The sequence below is a fragment of the Anomalospiza imberbis genome, chromosome Z, assembly GCF_031753505.1.
Source record: "Anomalospiza imberbis isolate Cuckoo-Finch-1a 21T00152 chromosome Z, ASM3175350v1, whole genome shotgun sequence".
Classification (NCBI taxonomy): Eukaryota; Metazoa; Chordata; class Aves; order Passeriformes; family Viduidae; genus Anomalospiza; species Anomalospiza imberbis.
The window spans coordinates 39,151,792-39,173,936 of NC_089721.1; the positions used below are offsets into that span (position 1 = coordinate 39,151,792).

The 22,145-nt window shown below is 38.3% G+C and overlaps 1 protein-coding gene across 1 annotated transcript in view; it reads left to right on the plus strand.

Annotated features, from left to right (window-relative positions):
* Positions 1-22,145, plus strand: part of EPB41L4A (erythrocyte membrane protein band 4.1 like 4A) — a 113,443-nt gene that overhangs the window by 73,868 nt on the left and 17,430 nt on the right. The window contains exons 10-16 of the mRNA XM_068176295.1: positions 688-779; positions 1,697-1,774; positions 4,129-4,241; positions 10,459-10,540; positions 14,740-14,823; positions 16,985-17,098; positions 19,377-19,424. Of these exons, the coding sequence (XP_068032396.1) occupies positions 688-779; positions 1,697-1,774; positions 4,129-4,241; positions 10,459-10,540; positions 14,740-14,823; positions 16,985-17,098; positions 19,377-19,424 (611 nt within the window). The remainder of the gene's footprint in view (positions 1-687; positions 780-1,696; positions 1,775-4,128; positions 4,242-10,458; positions 10,541-14,739; positions 14,824-16,984; positions 17,099-19,376; positions 19,425-22,145) is intronic.

Sequence of the window (22,145 nt, forward strand, 5' to 3'; positions counted from 1 at the left end):
GAAGTATGTTACAGTTTGTATGTGTCCCACTTCTCTTTTCTGTGCCAGTTTTCAGAGATTGGCTTTTAAGCTTTGTATATGCTTTTGTTCTGGCTGTTGCTGTTTTCCTTAAGAGATTTTAAGTTGGATTTTAAGACTTCCAGCTTTTTCCTGGCATTTTGAATTATTCTGAAGTTAGCTTTTTTTAAAAAAGAAAATCCTTCCCTTCTTCATTTTTTTCTCCCCCTCAGGTTTACCTTGGCCTGTTTTGTGTTTCCTCTGTCATTGCTTCATAATAGTTTATAACAGATCTTGAGCTCCTTTCTTTCACTTATTCTTGCCTTTTTTTATACTGTTAACCAGAATATTTTTGATTGACATCTGAGCTGCTGTTTCAGAAAACATCAGAAATACAGTTTTTGAAAAAAAAAAACAACTTGTGTGTTTTATTTAGGAAATAAGCTGATGTGTATGAACAAGAATGAAGGAACATAAGGGTTTCAATAATCTCTTTTCTCTGTTTTTCAAAAAGAAAACCACTTTTAAATGAAGAATTATACAGAATTGTAGAACCTGCTTTTCTTTGTGCTGATTACTTTTCTTGTGTGGACTAACATGCAATGGCTGGTTCTTTTGTTCAGTAAATGAGATTCATTTAAATGGAAGGATCTCCCATAAGAACATTCATTTGTTTTGTTTTATCTTCAGTGCAATGAAACTTCCTTCTTTTTTGAAGCACGTAACAAGGTCACATGCAAACATCTCTGGAAATGCTGTGTAGAGCATCATACATTTTTCAGGTGAGTGATGCAGAAGTTAGGTTGTGTTTTCCATAGGGCCACTACATGGAGTGGGAGCCTTGTTATACCTGCAGAGTGGTTCAACAAAGGCTTGCTGCCTGGAAACAAGTTTGTGCTCTTGGTTATGGAATGCTTTTAAAAGCCAACACCTTTTCTTACAGTGATGTGAAACAATGTTTTTAAAAATGGGAAGTCTGGTGGGTTTTTTTGTCTTAGTATTCTTTTCTAAACAGTACTTCAGGTCGCATGTAGTAGGCTTTATGAGAAAGATGGCAGGATTTAAGTTGCCATATAGATTTTGGTGTATTTAATCATCAGATTTTCTACATCAGCATTGGCTAGAGGGAAGCCTTTAGAATTCAGACATTACTATTTTCTACAGTGCACAGAAAAAAAATATATTTAATAAAAATTAATTTCTATAACATTTTTCTTACTTAGTGAGGTGTATAAAATCTTCTCAGTACTGCACATCTCAAAGCACTTGATTTTACTGTTGCAAAAAACACCAAGAGAAATGTGCTAAGGTGTCTAACTGGGAACTGGTGGATGGAATCCTCCAGGCTGCCTTTAGCAGTGCTGTAAATGAGTGAACTGAGAGTCCCTCCTACAGTCTCACTACTGTGGCAGGGTATGTTTGCCTTCTCCCAAAATTAGGTGAAAGGCTGCTGGTGTCAGCAATTTACACTTGACTCTGAAACAAAGAGTTGTGTAGTCAGAATAGGGGGGACAAACAGGTGGCTTTGGGAGACTGTCAACCCCATTAGAATCTGTCTAGAGGTAGGGATGAAGAGGAACTTGCAGGAAAAAAAATATCTGAGCCCAAATACGTATTCTTTTTCCTTGACTTGGGAAGGGAACTACAGTTCAGACCTATCTATGCAACTTACTCTCTTATTTTATTTTTCAAATTACAGGGTGCCAGAGAATGAATCAAACTCTCTGTCAAGAAAAATCAGCAAGTTTGGATCCATAGGTTATAAACATCGGTACAGGTGAATTTTTTTGATTGTTTAACCTTCAATTCATTCCTTCTTCATTCCTTTTCTCCTCTTTCCTTACAGTGAAAGAAAACCACCACCCAGAATATGACCCAGTATAGTTCTGAAGATGAAAGATGAATCAGGGCCATTTTAACAGACTCTCTTGGGGAGCCTGGCAGTTTTGGGACAAATGTTTCTTCTCCAGATCCCCAGAATTGGTTGAGGCTTACTATAGTCTGTATTCAAAGTGGGAGCAGCCTTGACAACTCTTTAAATCATTATTTCCTTATAAGTCCTGAAATTACATTCATGTCCTAAAGAGGTTTTACTGACAGCTGGGGAAATAACAAAATGAGGGTGTATGTTTTCTGACTTGAATAGGTGACAGCATTAGATGAATGTTCAAGGCTCTAAACCTTGAAAGATGTTGTAAACTTGAAATTGAGGATGGATAAGGAGCATTGTTTCCACTATGCTGCAAGAAATAAATGGATCATAATGAGTAAGGTTGATAATCATTAGTTAGGCAGACCTTTTTCACTTTTCCTATTTCCTAATCCAGATTGAGGTATCACTCTCTCTGGCATGATCCAGATTCTCCCTGCCGTGGATAACAGGGCAATGTTGTCCTGCCTTTTGTGTTTTTAGTGGATCCTGGCCTACATTGCTCCATCCAAGACAATGGCTAATAGCTCACTGATACCTGCTAGAGTACTGCAGATGAGTTTTTTCTGTTGGATCACTTCAGCAGACAGGAGCAGGGCACTGGTGCTGGGGAGGAGAAAGCTTTGTACTGGCAAGAACTTTCCAATCAATTAAAAACCAACAGGCCATGAAGCAGTTAACTATGTTCAAGCTATTGCTGTTGGTGCAGTTAAGTTTGTCTGCCTATTTTAATAAATGTCTTGGGTGATCTGTGATCAGGCTTGCCATGTTAAGGATGATGGTCATAACTGACGATTTTGCTTGTCTTCCCATTTTGTCTTTGGCCCCCATTGTATTACCAAAAGCAGTGACAGTGTTGTGTATCCATACACATCATTAGCTCAGAGCAGAAACCATAATCCCACTGTTTCTCTGTGTAAGTGATAGATGATGATATTTTCATTTGTCTTGTGGTGTTGTGTTTTTTTAATGTTGCTCTGTTTTTTTTTTTTTGTTTTTTTTTTTTTTGTTAAATCTTTTAGGTAGTTCTCATTGTGTGTCAGACAGTTTTCAGAAAGGCAATTTTCTTAAGATCAGATGATTAGTGAGGGTAGAAGGTCCTGTTCCCAGATGTTTTGTTAAAATTCCTTCTGGAATTTGCAGGACTGTCATGGTTGCCAAACTTAAAAGTTGAATAGAAAAGTTTTCTGGGTAGCTTGGGAGCATGCTTTAAACTAACTACAAGAAAAAAAAAACCCACATTACTGTGATGTAGGGTTAGGATTTGAGATTTTTCTGTCCTTCAATTATTTTATAATTTTGAAAACATTTAAATTCTGCAGTGTTGACTATCTGTGAAAGGCTATTGGCGAAAATACTATCAATATTTCATGGAGTCTCTTCACATACTTTAAAAAATCTACATAAATAATTCCTGTATAGTTGCTTAGTACTTTCTAACACAATAGCTTTTACTTCAAAATGATCAAACTTCAGGTATTAAGAAATTAATAGTGACAATTACTTCTCTTGTGTAGTAAGTTTCCCAGAACAAATGTGGAGTTTTGGGGAGGAATATGAATTTTAGATTTTTGTTTTGACCACTATATTCTGTTTAGTCACACTGAGAGGAACATTAAAATGAGTATAAAAGAATTTATTGAAACTTAATAATACTCAATTGTGCAGTGAAGAAAAACCTTACGCTAAACAAGAATCAAGACTTCTACTCAATTTGTTGTCATCTAGGGCTGTGCTAGTGAGAGTCCTTTATTACAGTATGTTTTGCAGTCTTTTAGGCTGTCATTTCACATGCCAGATAAGTAGCCCCTGCCTGACTGGAACTGAACAATATTAAATATGTGTAAACAATATTAAACATGTTTTCCTGTGAGGAAACTTTCAGAAAAAGTTCAGGAAGGAATATCGTTACTTAAGAAAGTTGTATGTTAGAATATTCTAGGTTAGAAAAGGTCATGCTAACTTAAGCTATTCCTCACAAAAAACATTTTGTTTTAGTGGCGTATCTCCACTTGAAAATGCCAAATATAGGAGCGGTTGGCACAATCTGTTGATGATTTTGCCAGTGACTGAATCAAAAAAAAATTCAGGATAGTGCTATTCAACAGGAGAGCCAGAGGTGGGATTACAAGTTAAGAGCATTTTTTTTCAGTCTAAGTAGCTTTCCCAACCTTTTTTTCTTATTTTATTGTGTTTTGAAGTGGCAAAACATCTTTACGAATGACCAGAGACCCTTCCGTGCAGCTTCCACGGCCTGACCAGAGCATTGAAAGAAGTCGCAGCAAGACTTACCCCAAAAGAGCACAACAGACAGGTAGGTCCTTCTCTGATGACCTGGGGGAAGATGTCTTCTTTTTTTGGTTCATTTTATCATCACGAGGTGACTCAGAACTGCTGCAGTGTCCTTGAGGAATTCTCGGATTCTATGTTTTGTCTTCAGACAGTATTTAGATCTAAGTTTAACAGGATATGAAACCTCCAGCTTTCCAGAAAAAAAAATAAAAGAGTTGCTGTGGATTAAAGAGGATAAGCCCCCATGTCTGTAGATCTAATGTAAAGGTTGAAAGGGAAGTTTGAAAACAGGCAGTGAGAACATGTTTTTTTCTCTGGAGACCTGTCTCTTGCAAACGAATTTTATACCTATGTGTCTTGTTTAGTATCCCATTGTTTGACCTGTTTGACCCAAGGTGCCACTTTTTGCACCCTCTTCCAGTTTCAAGGACAGTATTCCTTTATTTTGATATTAAGTGGAACAGAAGTCAGTGCCATGCAATTTTAACATGCTTCAGATGTGTGAGCTGGAAATCTGTTTTGCACGTGGAAGCTGTCATGGCAAAATGGAAGTTTTCACAGGTGTTAGAAGAGATAGGATTAAGCTTGGATCACAGAAGTCATGCCCTAGATAATGGATGATTCCTGAAATTTGGTAATAGAGATGTCAAGCTCCAGGTCCACATATGATTACATGGGTATTGCTTAGCTTCATCTATGACAAGAAGATGCACAATGTTCAGTCAAACTTGTGCCTGGAGTTAAGCGTGTGTGTGTGTATTTGGTATTTGAGAAAAAACTTGTCTGGGCTTTAAAATGTAAATAATATCTCTCTTTTATCATGGTTCAATATGCCTCTATAGAATTTTAGAACCTGTTTTTTGAAAGAAGGCAGATATATACCTCTGGAAACCTCCAGTATTTATCCTGAATGAAGTCTTTTGTCTTTTGATTTAGAAACAAAACTGGTGTGCTCTGCCTTTTAGCTGTGGTGGCTCTTGAAATGTAACAGAATTAAAAGTATAGCCTTGGAAAACAGAGGCAGTTTACACTATTAAAAAAATTATTTTATTTTATTTTATTATATTTTATTTTATTTAGTGTAAAAAGAGAATAATTGCTTTGCTTTCTGATTCTAATATGTTTCATGGTGTGTGCAGTTTTAAGTGGGTGTCTGAGAGAACAAGAACATAATGACCCTTGAACCTAATGAATTAAACTTTTTGTTCAGCTGGACTGTTTTGTTCTTATGGCAGCAATTCAAGCCAAATAGCATTTCCTACCTCATTTGTCCCTGGTTATGTTTCAGGAAATTTGTGTGGCTATTTGTCAGCTAAAATTCAGCTCTTGGTTTAAAATAATGTTTCCCTTAGCCCAGGCAGTGAAGGTCAGTCTGCGTTGCTGCAAGGCTGTGCATGTGTTGTATTTTTTCATTTTGTCTTCCATCTCTGTTTCTGGAAAAATGAGGAAAAACCGAAACTTTCCCCTAGCCTCTTTTGCTGATGTAATTGGAGGCAGAATTATTTGGACAACATGTGTTTGCTGTTTTGGTGGCTTTAAACAATTTATCCCACTTTAAAATAAAATCTCTGCTTTTTCACCATTTTACTTATATGTAGTTGTGTAATCTCTATCATCCATCCATCTGTTTTCCTTTCAAATTCAGCTTAATTGATTACCCACGTGTTCTAAATGTGCAGTCATATCACTGGGACAAATGTATTAACTTAGATTATATTTATGTAAATTAATTTGTTTAATTACCAGCTCAAAATATGGACTGAGGGAAGAGAGCTATGTCTTTTAAATGCCATCTTTCCCTATGAATAAGCATATTTTCTCCTTTTTTTTCCAATTTTGTCTATACTATTCACAGTGATAAATACTGAATATTCTTCCTCCATTTAAACAGGATTTCAGAAGATGAATGAAGACTCGTGTTGCTTCTCCTTTCTGTGTCAGACAACATGTGATAGTCCATTTAATAAAATAAATCTACCTCTTTTTACCTAAAGTCATTCTTAGCTATAACAAAGTCCATTTCACGCAATAAATCAAGACTATTTTGCATATTTTAGACATAATTTCCTTAAATATATTATCCCAATTTAGATTTTATTTTGTAGACTATTTTTTATCTTGCAAATGAACCTGGTACTCTAATAAGTTTTATGGGTTATGTAAAAGTTTCCCTGACTAAAATATTTGAGAAAATTGAATTACATTTCTTTTTAAAATAAATATTTCTTTTGCATAGTGACCTTATGCAGATAGTCATCCCTGATGGCTAGTCCTTTGTTATTCATTTTCTGTTTGTAGTATAATGTATTAAGGTTAAATATGACTTGTCCAACATTTTGAACAGGGTGATTTCAGTTAACATGTATTATATTTTAAGGTATTTTCTGCCAAATACACCTTTAATTAGGATATAGCTTGAAAAAGTCTTATCATTTAATTTTTTTGGGGATGAAAGTCAGGTTTCCATTTACTTCCCCAAATCCAACAACAGCTCACAAAAAGCTTGTACGAAATTACTTCCTTCCACCTTCTCAGAGTTCAGCATCTTTCCTCATCTGCTTCTTTTCCTTTTTATCTTTTCTTGTGACTGCAAAGTGAAATGTATTAAAGGCTTTATTTTTGCCGTCACTGCAATTAGCCATTTTGATTTTGTTTAATGTTTTTTTTTTTTTTTTAAATCTATTGGTAGAAGTGATGGGACCAGCCACAGCAGTGACTTTGGGGACAGTTAAAACAAGTGCATGACTGCAGCATATAACATTGGCATTGCCTCTGTCAGATAAGGGTCTGTGAAGTACTAAAATCTCTAACCTCTTGACATCTAATTAAAACCCTTCCCCTTGTTGCTTCTTTTTGTGTACATGTTCTGGTGTTATAAACATAGTATGTGCTTTTTATATATTTTTTTCTGTCACCTGAAGGTAGAGGTTAGTTATCTCTAGCAGAGCTGACCAATAATGTTTCTTTATCTCATTGGTCTACTGAAGTAGGATAAAGACCTTAGGACTGCATGCACTTGGTGAACTCTGGGTTAAGAGCTGGAGCAGATGCCAGCCAAGACAGTGACAGAAAATGTTATTTCTGTTTTCCGTAAAAATATTTGTGGTTTAACATAAAGGTTCAAGGAGATGATATTGTCAACAGAGAGAAACTATTTTTTGTGTATACAAGCCACTGCCATTGATTGCTTCCCCTGACAGGATGAGCAGTGCAGACCTTTTGGCTTTAGCATGGCAGATTATTTTCCTAGAATACAGATTGTAGTGGTTTTAAATGCAGTAACCTCCATTTTATCACTTGTTTGATACATTTCATATCTCAGTTGTTCTAGGGCTAGTGCAAAAATTGTATCAGGCAACTTTAATGGCTGTGATTTTATATTAGATCAAGACTGTGTTTTTATAGTAGTGCATGTTTTGTTTTTTTTTTTGTATTTGTAGGCTGGTATTCAAGTTGGTGTTTATTTAGGGAAAGAGTTTTTTTGTTTTGTTCTGTCAAGTCTTGTGAGTGAGATAAGCGTAGCTTCATTCATTTGCTCACTTTTCCCCTTTCAGCTGAGAGAGAATTACAGTTGCATTTTGCTTTGCTTGCAAATAATAAACTCAAATGTGGGACAGGATCTCTTACTGTTCTGTCTTACTGTTTTAGGGCCTGACTGATAATGTTCAGTTTTCACAACATGGGGTGAAAGTATTCATTATTCTTTTGGGTGAATGCTGAACATGAAAAGCTCCATGGGAACATCCTCTCAGGATAAACACTGATGTGACCAGACCTGTTGCTGTTTGTCTAAGTTTATTCAGTGGTGGAAAACATGTTGCTTAGGATTTGTTGTTGTTTGGTAGCTGAGGACTTGGTTTGTCCCTGCCTTTGCATGCGGGGTAGTGGTATAAACCAGTGTAAAATAAGTGCTGCCATTCTGATTTAGAAGGCAGGTGGAGAGCTGGTTGTGAGTATTACAATTACAGTACTGTCTGTATTGTGATATTCCCTAAGCAATCACATTTTGCCACAGATGCCTGTCACTACCCAACTGGTAGCAGTGGTAGGTAGAACTGCTGGTCTGGCCCAGCCAAAGTCTTTTCCCAGAGAATTGTAAGATTGCATTTGAAAGTAAAATTTTGAGAAAATGGATCTTGAGGTGATTTAACTGTTTCCTAATTTATGTACTTTGAGCTTTATACTTTAAGGTTTACTTAAATTCCAGTGTTTGGTAAAAGGATGGGTGTGGCTACTTCCGCATTTCAGTCATGGGGCGTGAGATGAACAAACTCTTGAGGCTTCAGGCTTAGAAACTAATAAAAAAACCAGCCCTTATCACAGAGTAGGCTGTGCTGGTGTAGACATATGAAAGTCCATTCATTTTTGTAGGCTTACAGTAGCCCAGGGTGCAAAGCGTGAGCTCTTAATGCATGTTTTCCATTTGGTCACACTATCTGCTGCTCTCATGATTTGGTGTAAACACAAAGAGTGCTTCCAGATAATATCAGTTAAGTGGCTTTACCTGATAAGAAACAGGCATGACAAGCTAACAAACTTGCCCGGTTGATATGGTTTTGGACACTGGAGTTTTTAAAAATGTAATAGTTGGCTTGAATTGAATGGACAAGTCAGCGTCAATATGGCTGTAAAAGGGAAATAAGTGTGTGCATTCACTTCACTGGAAAAGTTCAGTGCAGTGCACTCAGTCCTGAGAGTACCTTATGTAAACAGCCAGGGAAACTGGCCTCGAATGAGATGTTCAGGATTTCTGCCTAAGGTATTTTTGAGAGGCCTATTGCTTTGGCAAGCAAGCAAGAAGCAGTAATATACTTAAGTTTTTGCAATGGGGTTAGTGTTTGGACAGTGTTTTTTATATTAGATAAATTATTATATTATAAATTTTTATATTAGATAATTACATCATACAGAGATATAAGTTGGTAGAACAGTACTGTAGTCAGTAAAAGATACTGCAAGTGGAAGATACGTGGAGACAATCGTTACAGTTTCTGTAAGTATGGGCAGAAAATTCCTGATTAACCCACCATGGCCTGACACCAGAGGTGACTGGGTGCCTGCAGAATGTTAAGGATATTACCAAACATAGCAAATGATCACTTCTGGAGGTGTCTGCTTCTGGAGGTGATTACTTTTATATCATCTGACCCTTGGCTGTCTTTCTGGCAGTTGTTTCAAGGCTATGATATGTTTTGGAGCACAAGTTTTTATTACTCCATTAAGCGACAAGGACTTTCTAAGACTTAATCGAAAACTGCCTCACGGAGGAATATGTGAAGTACTGAGATCAATTCCTTTGTTTGAAAAAGTCATATATTTGCTGACTTCTGCAGAAGACTGGCAAATCTAACCTGTAAGAGAACCAGTTGATGAGCAGACAAAGGGCCTCAGAAAATCTCAAGTATTTGTGTTGAGGTAGGGTCTGGAGACTTTGTATGCCAAAGGGGTGGTATGGGAAGTTGAGGGAGATTGTGAAAAAAATCCTTTCTCTGAGGCTGAGGAGAAAACTTACCATGCAGAATCTTTTCCCAGCTTAAATTAAGACATCACATTTTTGTTTTAGCCAGTCAAAATGGCTTGGGGTTTGTACCACTATATTAACAGCCCTGTGATGCTGTTGCTTGTGTCCAGAGGACGTCGTATTATAATCTTCAGTCTCTTTCATTATCTTCAATGAACATGCTCAGAATCCTGTCCAGAGGAGACCTACATCAATAATGATATTGTTTTGTTGTTTTACTTGACATCTGTTTCTATGTATGGTAACAATTTTGTAAAAAATGTCTGAAATTGCCAATTAGGTGGAAACATAATGTGTGAACTGAAGGGAAATTACAGATTGATGTTAATAGCATAGCATGGAAACTGAAATTATAGCACCAGCAGGAACCAAATTATATTCTCCTCACACCTTTATTCTCATTGTTGACTGAGCAGGGAATTTCCTTCTGTTGACAGTGGCACAGTATTCCTTTCAGAACAACAACTTCGGACTTCTCTGTCTTATGTGGAAGAGTAAAGAATGTGCTTCATGTTAAACTTTATTGTGCCCTGTTACAACTAGAAATAAGGCTAATACAAAAAGGTGTGATCCTTACACACCTTTAACAAGATGAGCATGCACCAGATATTTTGTGTGTCATTTTATCTCTCATGCTGCCCTGTAGGTGATTATGCTGAGTAGGTGTGCAAACATTTATGCTACAGGATTCAACTGTTTGGGGCTTTTTTTTTTCTAGGTTTTAAGAACATGAGCCAGATTACAACAAATGGGGAAAATGAAGGAACTACCAAAATTATAGCACCTTCTCCAGTGAAAAGGTATGTAGACCTGCAGTTTCCTTACAGCTTTTAAGAGGTTGTACAGTGCATTGGATAGAGGAACACATTTAGTAATCATTAGTATCCTATTTATCCTGCCCTTGGGTTCAGGACCATCTGATCATCTGCTGACAATGGTCAGAGAGTGTTGCCAAGTATTTAATTTTATGAAACCCTGATCTTCCAGTTAGTGCGGAACAGAGATTTCAGGTGACACATGGTTTGAAAACCCACAAATCAGCACAAGTTAATGGGAAGGCAGAGAGTCTCAGGTTTAAATAGGAAAAAAACAGGTAGTGACCCAAAATGCACTGGTCAGGATAGTCCTGTGAAGTCTTTTTAGTCTCTCCCCTGGGAGCTGTGGGCTGGCTGTCAGAGCCCTCAGGTCATGGGCCTTCTGTCTCTGAACAGGGCAAGCTTGGGATGTGTGGCAAGGAGGAGCTGGGCATGGGCTCTCTCCCAGCAGGTTTGTTAATCTTGCAGTGATTGTCCATTACACTGTTCAAACTGTAGTAAAAATCAGATAAAAATCATGTTTGTTCCTGATCTGTAGGAGTAGTGAATTGACAGGGCTCCTCTGGACTTGTGTGGTCTGCTGTGTCTAATTTATCAGTCTTGAAGTGCACATCTCTGGTTATTAAGCATATTTGAAAGGAAGAGGTAAGGCTTAGATTCAGAAAGGGGTTTGTATCCCCACCCCTAATTTTAAGTGGAATGTATATGCCTGAATCAGAAAAAGAGTGAACTTATAAAAGAATGAGTCAAAAATGCAGTACTTAACTTTTGTTTAGTTGCCTAGATATGTGTCTCTGCATGCTTGGCAATCCTGAAAGTTAGATTTCTTTCTTGACTGAGCAACCCTTAACTGGGCTTACCTATGCTTTGAGGCTGTCGGCTTCACAAACTAGGTATCTGGACTGAACTCTGAAAAAGGATCTAAAAGATGTACTGCAAATTCTTGGTGGATAATGTTCTCTATTGCCTAACATTTGGAATGGTTGACCTCCAAAAGAAAAGCTGAGTTAAATTGCTTTCTCATTTTGAGGGAAATTGAATCCATTATTCTAGCCCTTAGAAAATAATGCTAATCATGTGTTAAAAAAAAAAGTTTATGATTGCCACTTGGTCATGCTGAAGCTAAACTATCAAGTAGAAAACAATACAGAGGTAAAAAAATACATGAAGGGAAGACACAAAGAGGATGGATCCAGACTCTTTACAGTGGTGCCCAGTGACAGGACCAGGTGGGCACACTGAAACACAGGAGGTTCCCTCTGAATGTCAGGAAATAATTTTTCCCTATGCAGATGACTGAGCACTGGCAAAGGTTGTCCAGAAATGTGGTGGAGTCTCCATCCTTGGAGATAATTCTACAGCTGTCTGGGAATAGTTCTGGACAACTGAGTCTGGGTCACCCTGCTGGAGCAGGCAGCTGGACCAGATGATGTCCAGAGGACCCTGACAACCCCACCATTGTATTGTTCTGTGATTTGTTAGGAGAAAGAAAGATATAAAGCAAAAGGTACCACTATTCCACAGTACAGAGATCATTGTTTTAGGAGGCATGGGAGTCCTTTACTACAGAATTTTTAGCATTGAGCTGTTAAAAAGAAATGGACAGGCAGGTTTTAGACGAAGAACCAGAATAAGTGGCTCTGAATATGACAGCTTCAAGGTTACTGAGTTTAGTTTCTTGCCTTGACAGTTTAAAAGCAATTCACAGGCAGATTCTTACTAAGTCATATTTTAGACAGTGTTAGTCACTTCCAGAACACAAAAAAAAAAAATAAAAAAATTGGAAATTGTTTTTGGTTTGTTTTTCTTTTGGGTCTGCCAGGGTTTGTGTATGTGAGAGGTAGCACACAAAATTTGTGTAGCACTTACAGTTTGGAAGTTTGCTCCATCCTGTGTATTCTTGCATTAGTTGTTAGTACTGGTTGCAGAGTATCTTTCAGTAGTGATCACAAGCTGACTTTCCATATTTAACATCTAATTCACTATTGAGATCTATAGCTAATCACTTCTGTGTAAGTGGTATAACTCAAATCATAAAAACCCCCCAATGAAATCTCACACAAAATTCAGATCCTAACCCTTTCACATACTTTGAATGAACTGAGTACCTTTTGCAACTGCATTCCTGGAGATACTGCTGGTATTTGAAGAGCTGCCATGCTCTAGCTTTCTGTCTACAGAGTGTGTGTCTGCTCAAAATGAATAATGACTTGGGAATTTAATGCAGTAAATTCACCTCCCAGGTACTTTTTCTTTCTCCTTTTAGGATTTGAAAACAGTATTCACAGTTGTTTAAGTTCAGCCTAGATATTGTTCAGTAGTTCATGCTGTGCAAGTCAATTCCTTTTTGCAATATGGGACAGAAATGTATTTATCTGAGTTACTTGCTAAGTCTGTGGTAAGCACATATTTTTAAGCCTGGGGATAGATTCCATGCATCTATGAGTCAATAATTAATGGGTGCAGTATTAAGAAAATTATTTACCTGATAAGGTGTAATTTAATCTCTTTTCCTGCTGACTTACTGTAGCTTTGCATTTTGTTCACTCTGTGAGAATTAAATGATTAACTCAGTGACCTCTAGTAACCAAAGACTGAGGTTAAAAGTGGATTAGCGAGTTAAATAGCCACAATTCCTTCATAAAGCTGAGTCTGTCACCTCCTGCTCTGGGGAGAGAACTGCCAGCTTATATCCTCCTCTCTGTAAGCAACTGTAAAGCTTTTATTTTTCCTGCTTGAGTTGCACTTTATAACTATATGGTGTATTAACAATTGCACAGGATTCTGTCCGTAGTACTTGATGACCCTAGTGAAAATCAGTGTGGCTGCCTTGTTCTGTCTCAGGTGAACTTCAGGAAAAGAGCTCTAGAGATGCTGCTGCAGGAAAAGCTCTGCTGAGCCATTGGACAGGGGTGTGCTTCAGCTAAAAGCCACTTCCCAGCATTTGAAGTGGCAATTATCTGGGAGCTTTAATGGGTCAGAACCTGTAAAACTTGACACTGTGGGAATGATAGGAATAAAGGAAGAATTGGAGCATACTGCTTTTCCCCCCCATCCCCATAGGTATGGTGGGAGACTAGTTACAAATGCTGATATATATCTCTCAAGCCAGGTGACTATCGTGGTACTTTGCCTTGCAGCAGTCAGTGAGTCAGCTCTTTCACAAAAACTTTTTTTTCCTGGCAAAAATAAAACCCAGGGCTTTACTGGGGAGGGTATGAGAAGGATATGCTACTCTGTGAACCTATGAACCTGTGATCTGTCATGCTTTGAATAGTTTTCATCACCCCTGACTTTGTTGCTCCCATTTTAAAGTAGGTACTGTACACCTGGAAAAATGGTAGAGAAATATGATAAGGGTAATCTGAGGTATGTGGTGACTCCCATACTGGGAGAGATTAAGTAGTCTGTGGTTCTTTCATTTGGAAAAGGGATTAGACAGTTAAAAATGTGTAAAAAAAATTAAGGGGTGGAGTTTCTGATTTAGGGAGCCATCGTTCATAGCTGTTTGTTTTTCTTTATTTCTTTCTATAATCACAGAAACAGTCAGGAACAAGGGATTGAAGTTTTGAACCAGGTGGAAGTTTTGAAATAGCATTAAATAATTGTTTATGACATAGCCAGATACTGAAATATACTCCTACTAGGCACTATTTATGATAAAAATTAAAAAATGTCCTAAAGGTATTTAAGTAAACCCATGGAAGAAAAGTTTCATTAAGAGCTTTGTAAAATAAAAAGGAGGTAAAGCCTCTGATTCAATAATCTTTTAACTGCATATTGTGGGAGACTATGAGATCATGCTGTATGTGTCCTACTGCTAGACTTCTTGCTTAAGTATCTGGTCATATTTATTTGGAGACAGGATTACCTGTTTTTATGACTCAGTGCTGCCAAAATTATGAGGTTACAGAGATTATTTTTTATATTTTTTTTTTTTTACTTCTTCTTTCTCCTTCCCCTTATGATTGCTCTTTGTAGGAGAGATTTTTCAACATAGGAGCTCTTTGCCCTCTTTCACATAACAAATAAGTAACTATATGCCAGGGTGGATGTCTCTAATGAGTGTAAGCCTTTAAAATTAAATTTTAAGTGGTCAGCATAAAAGAAAATGTGATCTGTGTAAAATGTTGTTTTTCTTTTTTAAACAATATACACATGTATATATTTGTTCTCTTATTTAGCTTTAAAAAGATGAAAAATGAAAACAGTCCAGAAACACAAAGAAGTAAAACAAACGCTCCATGGGAGGAAAACGGGCAACAGAGGTAAGGCAAGACTTGATGTCTTAGGTATTGTGCAATAATAAATATCATACCACAGCAGAAGGTTGAAGGTAATTAATATAATATATTAATGTGTTATTTGATTCATAATAGATATGTATTGCATGTAAGCAGATAGGTTCTTTCATGGATAAATAAACAATTAAAAATTAAGAAAGTATGTGTCGGAGGAGGTGGCCAGTGATTGAATGTCAGCAGTGGCTTTCTACGGAGATCTGTTCATGGACCTCTGATATTTAGATGTCAAAGAACTTGAAAAAAGGGTAATAAAGTTTGGTGATGATACAAAACTGTTTAGGATAGTGAGAAATTTGTCTGTAAAGAGTGGCAGAAAGACTTCTAAAGTGTGACTGATGGGTATATTCTGTTGAGTCAAAAAACGTAAAGAGAGGTACATAAGGACAAAAAAATAACCCTAGCTTTCTAGTTAATGTGAAGTGCTGTGGAATTATGATGGATAACAAAGAAAACATCATCTGTGTAGCAGTCAGAAAAACAATTAGCAATTATTAGTAAAGCAAGAGAACATCATTATGCCATGATATAAATTGGTGGATCACATTTTGGAAGCAGTTCTCATGTTCTTATCTGAGGAAAAGGACTAGGCTTTGAGAGGGGCAGCAGAAGTGATCAAATATGTGAAAGGCTCTGCAGTAAATCTGTACAAGGAGGAAGGGCAGACTGTAAAAGAGGCAATTTCAGGGGATGACATATAGAAAATCAAGAGTTGTACTGAGAAAAGAGAAAGCGACCAGGACACTATTTTTCCAGTAAAAGAACTAAGGATCTTCAGGTGAAGCTATTGAAGGTGGTTTAAAAGGCAGTCAGTAGTGACTCATCATGAGTGGGAGACCTGTGGTCTTCCTTTGCAAGGAGGTGTATTCCTGGGGGAAGCTGGGTGAGTCACGGAACAAAAATCCTGAAGGGCTTCAGAAGACAGAGGTGCAGCAGCTGGCTCAGTAATCCCCCAGACTGGGAATGGTGTGGGACTCAGGGAGCACTGGGGAGCTGCCTTCAGGGTTTAGCTTCCTGTAGCTGGTTGTTTACAGCTGCTGTTGGAAGCAGGCCACTGAACCAGACAGCATGTAAAGTGTAATCCAGAATGGTCCTGCTTTTCTGTGACAATTCAGATCTATACCTGATGGGTCATTTAGGGTACTCTGATGATTTACCCCTTGTACTTCTTCTGTAAACAGCAGTAGTTTCTAGAGTAAGAACAAAGCAGTGAGCATGTATTCCCTTGCTACAGACCTTTCTTTGGTTATATTTAGAAAAGTGGTGTCATCTTGTCACTTATGTCTCTAGTGTTTCAGTTGCTCTCAGGAGAGCAGGAGGTTTGATCTTGCAGGAGCCAAACAATGGTTTTGCAAATCTGTTAATTCTAAAGCACTATGCAGGTTTAGACACATAAGCAGGCTGGATGTTGCACAGAGGCTTTCACAGCTCTTAATAATTCTCATTGAGATGAGCTGTGGGAACTCTTCACGTGTGCAGAGCAGTGCTGTAATCAGCTGTCTGCAGAGGTAGATGAAGAAGAATGGATTCAATTTGAAGGCCAGAGGCTTTTAGGAAAGCAGAAAGAAAGCTGGAGTTTGGAGCACCTCCACACCATTGGCAGAGGTTTGCGTGGATGAACAGAAGAGAAATGGAGATAGAATTCTTTCATGTTCCCAAGTATCAGCTCTGTGATGAAGACAAATGTCATGACAAAACATGGGAAGTTTTCATACTTATATCCATGGAAAACATGAAGAATGCCTAGCTCTGCGTTGGATATGCCATACTAAAGCGCAGATATTTTATTATGGTAAAAGAATATTAATAAATGACAATTTATACTTTGTAAGCTTAGAATTACTGATCTGGCAATGGTAAGAGGTATATCTCCTACATTTCATGGTTTAGTGTGAAAAATGTATTGCTAGAAAGCAGTACTATCTGCATTTACATAGAACACCAACTAACACCCAGAAAAGCACTCTTAGCCAAATAGTCAGTTGTACGTGTGTGTGTGTGTGTGTGTGTGTGTGTGTGTGTGTGTCTGCATGCATGAATCTTTTCATTTTTGTGAGCTGAATCTCAGCTGGCCTAATTGCCCTGGAAATTTTAAAGCTGACTCTTTGTTCTTCCTTTTTAACCTTAGTGGACTATATAATATTGCCAGTGACCGCAATAAATCACCGAAGTTTCCTTACTCTCGCCGAAGGAACCCATCTGGTGGCAGTGAGAATGAGTCTGGGCAGCCAGTTCGGAGGAGGTAAGAGCCTCAGGATCAATTACTGTCAGCTTTTCTGTGTAGAAGTTGGAGGTCCTGCATGCTCAGTGTTCAGCTCATGGAGGCACAGCTAGGTCCTGGGAAAGGGGCTATTCCAGGGACCAGTTGTTAGTCAAAAAAACCACCTGAGCAAGAGTACCACAGCTGTTTTTGGAAAGGAAGATTTGGTCAGGCTGTTTGCTTGTGTGCTGTTGTGGGAAAATGATGTTAAAAATGTGAAAAGTTGCATTTTTGGCATGTGTAAGATTTCTTTAGTTACTGGAGCTCTTTTTGCCCGGTGAATGAAAGCACTGATGGATTTGCTTGTTTGACAGTGAGCTTCCAAAGTAGTGTTATAAGTACATTTCTTTACTTTAACTGCCCCAAGGATTACACAAGTGAGCCATAAAACTGTCTTCAACAGTCCCATATATGAACTACTTTGCATTAGAGAGGATGCCAGCAAAAATTCAACTAGTGACAATTTCAATTGGTACAAGCTGAATTGAATGACTTAGAGGAGTAAAACAGAATTGAGAGACTGTGTTATCTGGGATGATTTGTCCTGCTGAGAAGCTGCTTTCATCACTGGGGCACGCTGCCTGGTGCTGTGATCTGTTATGAAGTATAAACAAACAAGATACTGTGCCATATTCATTGCAGTCCTCTAGAATTGCCTTAGGAGACAGCACATGAGAGTTACATCTCTTTCTGACAGCTCTGAAATGAGTACCTGTTTGGCCTTCAAAGCCAGAGCTTGCAGAGGGGTCTCTGACAATGCAGCTATATTGATGAGGAAATCCAATTTGATGTGGAGCTTTTATCCTTGACAGGTTTCTGAACTGTTTCAGACCTTTTATCTGCCATTAGCTGTCTAGGACAGGAGAGAAAAAACTCACCCATGGTGCATGCTTAGAGACCTCAAATAAATCAGTGTAACTCCCAGGCAATGGAGTTATGTTTATTTGCTCTGTTGGATAGAGCCCTTGTAAGTGTTAACAGCAATGTGTTTCCTAAATGGGTTTTGTCATGTTTTAACCTCAGCCAAGTCCGAGGCAGCCCCTCACTTACTCCCCTGTCAGCAGGATCAGGGAGAGAATCAGAAAGGTGGGAGATAGTAACCTTGTCAGTTGAGAAACACAGCAAAAGCCATGCACACAAGCAAAACAAACCAAGGAATGGATTCCCTGCTTCCCATTGTTGAGCAGCTGTTCAGCCATTTCCAACACACTAAGCACAGCCCCATCACACTAAGGGTAACTTGGAAGGACAAGCACCATTAGTCCAAATATCCCCTCCTTCCTCTTCCCCCCACTTTATACACTAAGCCTGATGTCATATGGTCTGGGATATCCCTTTGATCAGTTTGTTTGGGTCACCTGTCCGGGCTGTGTCCCCTCCCAGCATCCCATGTACCCCCAGCCTCCTCCCCAGTGTGGCCTTGGCTCTGTGCAGTCCCTGCTCAGCAATAACAAAAGCATATCTGTATTATCAGCCCTGTGTTCAGCACAACACCAAAACACTGTCCCATGCCTGCCACTGTAAAGAAAACTAACTCTACTGCAGACAAAACCAGCTCAGGTTTTCTGGTCATTGCTAGCTTAGTTGTCAGAAGGGCTCGTTTGGCTTTGTAAAAACAAAAGAGTAGAGATGTGCAATGCAAAGCTCTCTCATATCAAGAAAAGAAAAGTGTTCGTGCACTGTGCAGCAGGAAATTGTTTTTTATCATCTGGGATTTGCATTGGGCTGATCTGGTCAGTGGACAGACAGTCATGCCGATAGCAAGTTTTCTCTTGGGCTACCACATGAACAAATGTTCTTAAAAGTCTTATATGTGAGACTTTGAAGATTGACAATAGTAGGTAGATTTTAACTTAATTATGCCTTCCCAAGTCTTGGTTTTATTTCATGCACTTTCCTTTTCCAACTGTTAATAACAATAGCTGTTCTGTTTATGCAGCCTTTACAGGAGTTAAGAGGAAACCACCACACTCTGCTATGTTAGAAATAGTAGGAAACTCTAAAGAGCAGAATGATCTGCTTAATTGTGCAAGTCAGGGGTTTGCAATGAGAGCTTGAATGGAATCATGCCTTCAAAGCTTACTGTAAAGGTCTCCTGAAGGGTTTAAAAAAAGCACATGCCTTATTTTCTCTGCCAGACATCATGCTGGAAAAAAAATCCATGAAAAACTAAAACATTTGGGGATTTTTTGTGGGTAGTTCTGTGAATTTGTACAAAGTAACTCTATGATGTTTCATTAAAACTTCCTTAATGTCACAGGAAAAATCAAAACAGTGGCGAAGATTCAGATTTAAAACAAAGGAGAAGGTAAATATATGATCTATAGCAGCTATGAAATGATACTGAAGGTACTGGTCATATTTTGGTTCACTGCATTCCATTCTTTCCTTCCTTCTCCCTCATCTTCCTAAATGTATAAAAGGTTTGTTGTGTTATGAGCTTTTTATTCTTTATTTCTTATCCTTTGCTAAAATGCTCTGTGGCACAGCCTCATCACAGCAGTCTTGCAGCACATTTTTACTACCCCATGTTAGAAGCAGCTTGTGATATTTTCCTAAGGCTTATCTGCAACTTGAAGTCAGTTCCAGAAATTTTAGCTTGTGGGTTTTGAATCTGCCGATTTGATTTTACTTTTCCAGCCTCCCTACCCACTTTTAATTAATCTGTTTTGCAAGCAAGCGTGCTGTCATCTGAGATTAATTATCCTGCCACAGGTAAGTGCAAAGGCATATGTAACTCCTGATGGTCCTCTTGCTGCCTTGCACATTTTTTGGTTTTTTTCTTAAGCTTTTCCTCCCTGCCCCCATCTCCCATTTCAGACTTGACTAGTTATCACATTTCAAATAAAATGCAGGTGTGAATTTGGGTGTGACCTTCAACAACTTCAGCTTTCAACAGATTTTTGCCACATCTGCTTGTCATGACTCTGTTTAGTGCTTCTCCTCACTCCTCTGCTCCTGCTTGCACTGCTGGAGTAAGGAGACAGTAGAGTGCACTTCAATGTCGGAGGCTCCTGAAGCTTAGGAAGGCGAGGAGGCACTCCCAGGATCTGATTCACTGCAGCAGCTTGGGAAAGGAGCTCTGGCAGAGATACAAACATCTCGGGACAATCACAGGAAGCCAGAGAAAGTGCGCACGTATTTTGTGCTTACTATGAGATAGTATTTTTGGAAGGATGTTAGCATTACAAGCTGCTAGTTGTAGTCCTGTGATAGATGTCCAGCACATAAAACTGGGAAGATGTAGTTAAGCATCTCAGGTGGAAAGTCCCAGTGCTCAGAAGAGACCTCTTACCACAGGTTTATTATTGTACATTGCAAAAGACCTTCTCCACTTCCTCACAATTTGGCTATTCTCCTCTCATTTTAATCAGAAAAAGACTGTGCCAGAATATGGGCTTTCCTCAGCTCTCCAAGCCCTCTCCTAGGCAGCATTTGTTGTGTCTCTTGTAAAACTGACTATGATTTCTTTTCTGCTCCTCATGCCAGAGTATATAGGTATTCTACCTGCAAAATATCAAATATATTGCATGACGAGGAAAACAGGGGAATAAAGGACAAAAGGTACCTTAAAATTGTCAGAGATCGGGATGATCTCGGGTGTTCTTGCACCTGATTTAGGAAACTGTCTTTTTTCCCTCCCCATTTTTGGTAATTTATTCAGTTCAATAAAAGATTATATTTAATATTCAGTGAAAGATAATATTCTGACAATGAGTATGAGGAGCTGCCACTCAGCTGACAGCTCAGGAGCTCTTCTGTGTCCCCACAAATACTTTCCTGTCAAGGAACACAAGGAAATTTGATGTGCAGTATCCAAAAGGTGAATCAGATTTCCATTCCTGAAAAGTTAGAGAAAGGCTTATCTTGACTTTGATCAATTTGGATGTTTTATCTTGTACTTTGCCTGCCACGCTGTGATTATTTGCTGTTTTGGTACCTTATGAGATAAATTACTTAAATCACATTAAGAAACTTCTTGTCATACTGAAAAATGTAGAAGAAAAGTAGTCATGCTACCTGGAAGTATGAAAGAAGTGTTGCTGAAATGACTTATTAATGTTAATGTTAGTGGTATATTTATTAAACATCTGATAAGACTGGGGTGGGGAAAGGTTTCCTTTTGGCTGTGTAAGGTCTGCTGCAGTTTTAGAGCATTTATTGCTCTTAACTCTTCCATTGTGCTTGAGTGACTATTTTTGGTGCAATCTTTTAATCTTCCTTCTTCCTTTGAGGTTACAATTTTCTGTAGTAACACACATTTTTTTTATTCCCGCTTTGAGCTCCACCCAGAAAAGTGTAATTTTAGCTGGCAGCATGGGTAACCTGGCTTTAAATTATGAACATGAAGTTTGGGGATGGGGATGTCACCAAAACTGTGGGAAAACCAGAAAACCCTCCAACAACATTTTTAGTATTAGAGAATTAAGGCATTACTTTATTCTGGCTAGGATGTTGTTCTGACCAGGATGTACAACAGAAATAATTTCATCCTCACGTAGCCTGGGTGTGCAGAGGAAATAATTCCATGACACATACATTTTACTAGATTTTTCACTAACTTTATACAGTCAAAACCCATAGAGATTCATTGGTTCAATGTTCATTGGTTCCAAGTTATGTAGTTCTCAGTATTTGGTTTTCTATTGGATATGAATTTATTCACCTTCAAAGCTAATTTGGTCCTCATTCCTATCTTTCCTTTTCCAGACCAGGTGTCTCCGACCATGCCAAGGCTGATGTTTAGAATTGATGGTCATTAATGGTCGTTGATGGTCATTATCTTTTATGTTTTTTCTGTGCTACTCCAAGTCTGTTAAGATGTTAAGTTCATCATTGCCTAGTGGAACAATGCTCTGAAAAAAAATTTGATTCCCTTCCCCTGGGGCAAAGGCAAACAAACCTGACTAAAGCTATTAAAAAAAAAATAATTAAACTTGGTATCTTTTCCAACAGGGAGAAGCTCCTTCTCTGGGGGAAATTTCACTTTGTCAAATTTATTCCCTTCAGGCAAGCTGGACTGACTCCT